Here is a 9,228-nt window from a genome sequence, read left to right as displayed (position 1 = left end):
GGCCCAGATTCCAAAGGGACTCTGCTTAAAAGTAGTCTTCATGCAACAGTATTTATTATCAGAACAGAGTTGGATAGTTTAAAAACAAGTGCAGAGTGTATCTTTGCATATTCGGGTCACAGTGGGCTGTCAGGGTTTACATTTCTGTAACACTGATTAATAAAGTTAATGTTCTGGGTTGTATAATCTTTGAAAGTCATCTTTAAAGGCAAACAATGACACCATTTTAAATTTAGAATTCTCAAGGGGAAAATAACTTTTTTTCTTTTTTTAAGATTTTATTGGGGAATTGGGATAAGGGGAACAGACAAGTTGCTGTCCTTTTGTTCTTTAGTCTAGTTGTGGAGGATGTCACTTCACTGGCCCATGTTGGTATTATCATTGCACTCTTCCCAGGCGAGGCAAATCAGTCACTGGCTTCTGGACGGCCGCTCACTGCGGCTGCTGGGCACTCACGCTGGCTGCTGGCTACACACGGTAGCCCATGGCAACCCACTGCCGCAGGGGCTGCAGTCTATGCCGTCGCCGGCAACTCACAGCAGCCCAGCTCCAGGTTGAGCTGTTGTTCAGCATCTTAGCTGTAGAGGGCAGTGTCACTGGCCCTCATATGTGGGATCCGAACCGGAGCCCTCTGGCGTCCCAAGCCAGCTCTTAACCAATGCGCCTGTCGGCGGGCCCTGACTAACTTTTTATTCCTTATTTGTACTACACTACATTGAAAAGAATTATCTTTAATGCTACCTCAAGTTTGAAATAGAGCAGTAACTTAATTTGGTAGAATATAGAATGGGACACTTCAGCTACATTCAACTGTTCCAGTTGAGTGGGCACTCTTTTTGCCCCAGACATTTTGGGGGATAGTGTTCACAGAAAATTCGGGGGTGCTTGTGCAGGGCTGTCAGCGCGGGAACGGAGGCCATAGTCAACACAGGTGGCCTGATCACCTGAGCACACCGGCCTGACCCAAGGACAGGAAGCCGTGGCCAAGGAGCAATGACTCCGCGGGATTGCGCATACTAGCTAGAGACGTCTACATTTTCCTTTCGTTATGACGAGGATCTTTCCTCCATTAACTTAACTTCCAACTCCCGCGCAATGGGCAGTAAGATCAAAGATTTTAAATCTTCCAAGTAGGCAAAAACTTGAGCATATTAAAATAAGAAAACACCCGCCCCTGCATTTATTACAGACCCCCGTCTCCGTGGGCTAACCCGAGGACGCCCAGACGGGAGAGCGCGTCGGCGCGGTCTTTGACAGAAGGGGGTGGGGAGGGAACCACCTGGACGGCCAGCACGCAGCCGCGATCGCAGCCACTGCGCCTACTGGTCGAGCCCCTTTCTAGTAATTTCGCTAGCCGCAACGTCATCCCCCTGCGCCGTGACAGTGCGTCCCAGAACCTGCGAATTTATTTTTTGGTAAAAGGAATGAAAAGAAACGAACTGACCTCTCCCGCTACATTTTGCTTTTGGTCCACTCTGGCCACGCCTACACTTCGAGCCATGGAGCGGGGAGAGGGGAAGCAAAGCGGGCGGAACTCGATGAGGCGCTGGCTGGGTATGACTCGGTGACGCCGCCAGACGCGTTACCCGGCGTGCCCCGCGCCGGCGGAGGGACGTTGGGGAGGGGTGGGGAGGAGGAAGCGGCGGCGGCTGCGGATGTCGCTGCGACCGAGCGGCGTCTGAACGGCGGCTGCCGAGCGCCCGACTCGGGCCTGCGCCGGAGCCCACACCTAGCTCCGCGTCCCCTCGCCCGCCAGGGCGACCTTGCGCCCGTTGCCACCGAGGCGGCGCGTCCTGCATTCTACGTTGCCCGGGCCAGCCGGCTGTGGCGTCTCCTGGCTTCCCCCTCTCTCGCCTGCTCCCTCCTGAGTCACTGCCGCCGACGCCATGGCCGAGAGTGGTGAAAGCGGTGGCCCTCCGAGCTCCCAGGACAGCACCGCCGCGGCCGAAGGTGCCGGCACCCCCGCGGCCGCTGCCTCAGCAGAGCCCAAGATCATGAAAGTCACCGTGAAGACCCCGAAGGAGAAGGAGGAGTTCGCTGTGCCCGAGAACAGCTCCGTCCAGCAGGTGAGGGCCGCCCTGCGCTCGGGCCGGGGTGGGGGTGGCGGCAGGACCTCCGCCTGCGGCGGGAGGAGATGGCTTTGCAAGGGCCTGGGAAGGGGTCGACCTCGGATGTGCTCTCGGGCATTCTCTCCGGGCTCATCTCAAATTAGATCACACCCAAGTTCGTGGGTTTGCGCCTTGGGGCACCGCTGAGGTTTGTGGCGGGGCCGCGCGGCCTGCTTGTGGAACGCGCGGACGCCGCTTCCCTCCGCGCCTTCCTTTTGCTCAGGCGTCCACAGACCCCCAGCCTCCGCCCCCAGCTCCCCGCCCCCAGTCGCCTCCTTGCTGCTCAGCACAAAGGAAAGGGACCCACCGTCTGGCTCCTGGCGAGGTGAAGGCTGGGCCAGGGCGGGGGTTCACTTGAACATTGTCGGCGGTTTTGTCTCCTGAATAAAAAAACTGGGCGGAGGGGTTGGTGCTCATTGTTTTACCTGCTTGGTGGTTAAGGTGGATTTTACGGTGAGGAGCACGTGTACATTTAGTTCTGCGTTTTGACTGCTGATCTTTCCCATCCTTTCAATTTATTTTTTTTTAATGAACTATGACGTAGAAATTGCGTTCAGCCACATCGTAAGAAGTAGTATTAGGCTTAAGGAGAAAGGTGGATGACTTTCATTGATGACTTGCTGTTTTCTTTTTAGTGCGTTTATCATGCCTTAGATGCCAATCGTTGGATAGCTTTTTGTTTGATTTTAGAGGCACGATTGCTGCGTTATTCAGATATTAGCGGTTGCAGTCGAATAAAAGAACAAAACGAGTTAATGGAGAATGCTATCAAATAATTGACAACTTAAAATCTGTTCAGGAGTACAAATTTTACAGTTAATTAGGAATTTTGAAGAATTCAAGTTGTTTTAACTTATTGTTGCATACATTGCAGAATGTTTTGTATAATTATTGATCTCTGGCGATTTCAAACAGTGTGAACAGTTTATGAGGGAACAGCAAACCCTAAAATGTACCTATGTTCCCCAGGGACACTAAATGACTGGGATATTGGTTTATATAGTTCCAAAAGGTGGTGTGTTTTGTGAAGTGGTAAGTAGAGAATGTAGCATCAAGTGAGAGAGACTTTTACCACCTACTCAATCACCATGTTTTTGTCTCAATTTTCCTAGGAAAGTTTTCCTCAATATTTTTATATTTTACAACATACAGGAAAGTTGAAAGCATTAGACAACAAACACCCATATGTCTATCACCTACAATTAGCATTTTGCTGTATATCCTCTATCACAATCATTTATCAGTCCATTTTATTTTTTGGATGCATTTCAAAGTAAGTTGCAAGTGTCAATTCATGTTATCTTAAGAAGGACTTCAGCAATGTGCATATCATTAACCTGAGTTCAATTTTTCTTTACCGTAACTTTTTTCTAAGTTTGACTTGGAATGAAATGCACACGGTTTCCACTCTATGAATATCCACAAAACTGTGTAATCCAAAGCTTTATCAAGATACAGAATTTTATAATTGACTAGAAAGTTACCTCTTATCCAGTCAGTTCAGTCACTCTCCCCTCCATCAACCACTGTTTTGATTCCCTCCCTCACTATGGGTTGGTTTTGCCTATTCTAGAGCTTCACATAAGTGGGACTATATAGTATGTGTTGGGTAAGGCTCTCTTTTCACTCAGTATAATGTATTTGAGATTCATTCTTGTATATAGCAATTCCTTTTTTATTGCTGTGTTGTTTTCCATTGTATGAATATACCATAATTTATCCATTCTGTTGTGGTTACCTTGGCTGCTTCCAGTTAGTTGCTATGAACATTCTTGTACAAATCTTTTTTTGGACAGATGCTTGTCTCTCATGTTAAATACTCAGATGTGGAATGACTGGATCATATGGTAGTTGTATGTTTAGTTTGACAAGAAACTGTACTACTTTACAATCCTACCCGACAGTGAATGGGGGTTCCTGTTCCTCCACATCTCTGCTAACAGTTGATAGTGTCAGTGTTTTTTGTTTTAGCTACTCTAGTGGGTATGTAACCATATTAACTTTTGAAAGCCCTTAGATCAGCGGTTCTCAACCTGTGGGTCGCGACCCCTTTGGGGGTCGAACGACCCTTTCACAGGGGTCGCCTAAGACCATCGGAAAACAAAAAGATATTTACATTACGATTCATAACAGTAGCAAAATTACAGTTATAGAGTAGCAACGAAAATAATTTGATGGTTGGGGGTCACCACAACGTGAGGAACTGTATTACGGGGTTGCGGCGTTAGGAAGGTTGAGAACCGCTGCCTTATATTGTCTTCGTAGGAGTCCTAGTTCAGGTCTCCACCATTCTGGCTGCTTTGAGCATTTTTCTGTAAAAGATTAGAAAGATTCAATATTTTATAAATAGAAAATTACGTTTAAGTCAGTTTATAAGATATCTGTAAGGTTTGTTTTGGTGGTTTTGTTTGTTTTACTTTTTGTGATGGTGAGATTAGAATTTTAAAATTCTGTGGAAGTTTTAAATTTAATCCTGTGTAACCAAAGTAAAATTTTAATAGATAAAATTAAAGCCTTTCTGAAGCAACTTTTTCAGATGGCAGTTAAAATTTTATTTTAATAAATGCTTCCTGTTAAAGTAGAAAACATAAAAATTGAAGCTTACCATTGCACCAAGAACCTGAAGACAAATTGAACTATCTTATTTATGGGTTTTGCTAAGGGAAGCACAAACAGGGAAACGTGCAAGAACAAGAAAAGCAGATTTCAGATGATTTGTAAAATTTTAGTTGAAGCATAAAAATAAAATGTCATTTTGTAGTTAAATTTTCTTAAAGGGTTTGATAGATTTAAATTATTTGTTAAAGATTAAAATGTTATTAAAATATATTTAATGACATTAAGATTCACCTAAAAATATTCAGCAAAAAATTGGAAAGCATTTAGTCCTGAAAATGATTTTTTTTTTTTTAAGATTTTATTGGGGAATTGGAGAAGGGGAACAGTGTTGGAGGAATTGGGCAAGGGGAACAGCCAAGTTGTCCTTCAATCTTAGCTGCGGAGGGTGCAGCTAGCTCAGCTCCAAGTCCAGTCACCATCCAGCTGTCCATCGGCAGCTCACAGGCACCCTGTTCAATCTTAGTTGCGGGTGGGCGTAACCCACCATCCCATGTGAGAGTCCAGCAGGCCACCTTGTTGTTAGGAGCACGTGCTCTCAGTGGCAGGGCAGTTCGGGTGCAGCTCAGTGGCCCATGTGGGAATCAAACCAGCGACCCTGTTGCTCAGAGCTCACGCTCTTAACTAACTGAGCCACTTGGCCGGCCTCCTGAAAATTCTTATGTAATATTGGAGGTGAAGAGGGTGAACAAGAGACCTACAAAAAGGTCTAGGCTTTCTATCAGGCAAATCCATTCTTCTACAGTTTAAAATCTTTCAGTAAGTGTTCTGTATAATGTAAATACTCTTATTATACTGAGATAGTATTTATATGAATGTGTTCCAGTGTAATGGATGGAATTATATTAAATCTCTTGGGTCAATTGTAAAATAATTTGTAAGAAGGTAATTTCCTTTTTTGCCCCTCGGTTTCTATGTGAGTATATAACCAACGGGCAGAAATAGAATACCTTAATAAAGTTGGTGTTTAATAAATGTTATTGGTTCAAGGTTGATAATAAAGCTTATACTTTTAAGGGCCGGCTAAGTGGCTCAGTTGGTTAAGAGCATGAGCTCTGAGGAACAGGTTTGCCGGTTTGATTCCCACATGGGCCACTGAGCTGATCCCGAGCTGACCAGTCACTGAGCTGCCAACAGGTGGCAGGATGGCTCAGCTGGTGAGAGCACATGCTCCTAACAACAAGGTTGCTGTTTTGACTTCCGAATGGGATTGAACACAGCACCTTGAGCTGAGCAGCCGCAAGCTGCTGACGGGTGGCTGGATGGTGACTGGACTTGGAGCTGAGCTAGCTGCTCCCTCCACAACTAAGACTGAAGGAGAATAACTTGGCTGTTCCCCTTCCCTAATTCCCCAACACTGTTCCCCTTCTCCAATTCCCCAGAAATCTTTAAAAAGAAAAAAATTCTCCTTAAGTGTAGTTAGAACATAAACTTCACTATGTATGTTCCAAGCTGGTTTAATTAATAGGGGTTTTCATAACATAAGTAGATAAAAATAGATAAATGTGTAGTGGCACAAAGCCCCTGTGTGGAAGATTGTGTTTTCTTTTATTTATTCATTGTCTGTTATTCATACAGTTTGAGGATTTCTAAGTGTCAGCAAGCAAGATGAAGTCCAGGAGAGAGAGAGAGAAATCAGTGCAGAAAATGGAAGGGAGCTCCCATATAACTTCTGACTAGCTTGTTCTTGGATTTTGTAGCTCTCTAGGTTATTGTGTAACATTTTGAAATATATAGGTGAACATTCAGGCAACATGTATTGTAGTTTTAGAAAACATCTTCATCACTTGAAACTGTTAGAAAAATCTTAACATACTATAATGTAAGTATTATATTGAGCTTTTCCTAATGAGGAAATTGCAGTGCCTCAGGGTCATTATCACAGACATAATTTAACATTACAGTGTGGATCTAGGACTGCACTGTCCACATTGATACCACCAGCCATATCTGACTATTGAGTACTTAAAATGTGATTGGGATGATTTGAAATATCTGTAAGTATAAAAAGCATACCAGATTTTGGTAAGTTGTGACTGGTTCTTTTACTTAGCATATTTTCAAGGTTCATCCATGTTGTGTCTTGTATCAGTACTTCCTTTTAAACAAATTTTTTTAATTGGGGAACATTGTGTTTTTCCAGGACCCATCAGCTCCAAGTCAAGTAGTTGTTTCGATCTAGTTGTGGAGGGCACATCTCAGTGGCCCATGTGTGATTGAACCTGCAACCTTGGTGTTATGAACACTGTACTCTAACCAGCTGAGCTAATTGGCCGCCCCAGTACATCCTTTTTATTGCTGAATAATATTCCATTTTATGGATATATATCACATTTTTCCATTCACATCAGTTGACAGGCATTTGATTTATTTCTACTTTTTTACCATTATAAATAATGCCTCTGAATACTCACACAAGTTTGTGTGCACATGTTTTCATATTTCGTGGGTGTATACCTATGAGTGGAATTACTGGGTCATGTGATAACTCTATGTTTAACTTTTTGAGGACCTGCCAAACTATTTTCCAAAGCGGCTGTACTATTTTATATTCCCAGCTGCAGTTTATGAGGATTCCAATTACTCCACATTGTCCACAACACTTGTTGTTGTCTGTCTTTGATTATAACCTTTCTAGTTGTTGTGAAGTGGTATCTCATTGTGATTACTTGACTTTCCATTACTCACGCAGCAGCTCTCAATGTGGTTTGGGATGCCCAAGACCCTTTAGGAGGACCATGAGATCAAAACTGTTTTTTGTATTAATAATTATTCTGAGCTGTTTGTGTTTTTCAATCTAATTCTCAAAAATGAAACAACACACTTTTCCAGAAGATGTAAGATTTTCACAATAAGTGTGAAAATCTAATTGTTTTCCATTACAAAGCTAAAGTGATTTGCAAAAATTTAAAACAATGCTACTCTTCACACTGGAAAAATAGCTATTTTTCATAAGCGTGTTATTTATATGAGTATTTTATTTTATTTTTTACTTTTTTTTTAAACTTTATTGGGGAACAGTGTTTTTTTGGGGAACAATGTGTTTTTTCCAGGACCCATCAACTCCAAGTTAAGTTGTTGTCCTTCAGTCTTAGTTGTGGAGGGCCAGTTCCAAGTCCAATTGCAGTTTTCAATCTAGTTGGGGGGCGCAGCCCACCATCCTGTGTGGGAGTGGAACTGGCAACCTTATTGTTAAGAGTAAGCACTCTAACCAACTGAGCCGTCTGGCAGCTCAGCTGCAGCTCATCTCAAGTCGTTGTCTTCATTCTAGTTGTGGAGGGTGCAGCTCACTGGCCCATGTGGGAATCGAACCAGCAACCTTATTGTTTAGAGCACACACTCTAACCAACTTAGCCACCCGTCTGCCCTTATATGAGTATTTTAAAATGAGAATTTAAAAAGAATTCTGTTTTAATTTCTAATGTAGCAAATATCAATAGCTATAACCTTCATAAACAAAAACTCTTTGGGGTTTCATATATTAAATTTTTGGCCCTGAGACCAAAAATTGCTGTAATGGAGTATTTAATAGATTAAGTAGGTCCTTACAAGATTAAGGATTGACTCCCAAATTGCCATTGCCTCTTGTCTAGAAACTATCTGTAGTAGCCTACTGGTCAATTTCCCTACTTTTCTGTCATTCCCCCATTCATTCTTAGAGTAATATCCAAAAAATGTTAATCAGATTATGGTACCCTCTAAGTAAAACGAATGGCTCCCTATCAGTCTTAGACTAATGTGGTAGTAGGCCCTGTATAATATGGCTCCTGCCTACCTCTCCATTTTGATTACCTTCTTTCCTCCTTGGTTAATTGGCTCTTGCCATACCGACTTTTTAGTTCCTTGACCTATAATTACATTTTTTTTTCCTGCCTCAGGACTTTTGTGCAATTTGTTCTCGCTACTAGGAATGCCTCCCACACTTTGCCCATTCCATTCATCCTTTAAATCTCAGTGCAGAGGTCACTTTCTCAAAGCACTATCTCTGATTGTCCAAACTAGATTTGTTTTACCTAGAGAATAACAACTCTAAATACAGCTGACCTGCAATTCCATTTGAAACAAAAGTGAATAAATTTTTTTTAAAGGTTTTATTGGGGAATTGGGGGAGGGGAACAGACAAGTTGCTGTCATTTTGTTCTTCTGTCTAGTTGTGGAGGACGTTGCTTCACTGGCTCATGTTGGTATTCTTATTTCGGTCTTCCCAGGTGAGGCAGATTGGTCGCCAGCCTCTGGATGGCCGCTCACGGCGACTCTTGGCAGCTCACACCGGCTGCCATGTGCTCACGCTGGCTGCCAGTCACACACAGTAGCTTATAGCAGCCCACTGCAGCGGGGGCTGCAGCCTGTGCTGTCGCCGGCGACTCATGGCAGCCCAGCTCCAGGTCGAGCTGTTGTTCACCATCTTAGCTGTAGAGGGCAGTGTCACTGGCCCCTATGTGGGATCCGAACCAGGGCCCTGCTGCTCAGAGCTGGCGTCCCAAGCCAGCTCTTAACCAACGCG

General features: G+C 43.7%; 1 protein-coding gene across 2 annotated transcripts in view; it reads left to right on the top strand.

Annotated features, from left to right (window-relative positions):
- Positions 1-1,398: 1,398 nt before the first annotated feature.
- Positions 1,399-9,228, top strand: part of UBQLN1 (ubiquilin 1) — a 50,225-nt gene continuing 42,395 nt past the window's right edge. For both annotated transcript variants that reach the window (XM_019628280.1, XM_019628279.1), the window contains exon 1: positions 1,399-2,066. In XM_019628280.1, the coding sequence (XP_019483825.1) occupies positions 1,887-2,066 (180 nt within the window). In that variant the 5' untranslated portion in view covers positions 1,399-1,886. The remainder of the gene's footprint in view (positions 2,067-9,228) is intronic.

The sequence above is a fragment of the Hipposideros armiger genome, unplaced genomic scaffold (genome assembly GCF_001890085.2).
Source record: "Hipposideros armiger isolate ML-2016 unplaced genomic scaffold, ASM189008v1 scaffold_777, whole genome shotgun sequence".
NCBI classification, from domain to species: Eukaryota; Metazoa; Chordata; class Mammalia; order Chiroptera; family Hipposideridae; genus Hipposideros; species Hipposideros armiger.
Note: the sequence above shows the minus strand (reverse complement) of the source record. Positions and strands in the feature narration are given on the sequence as shown.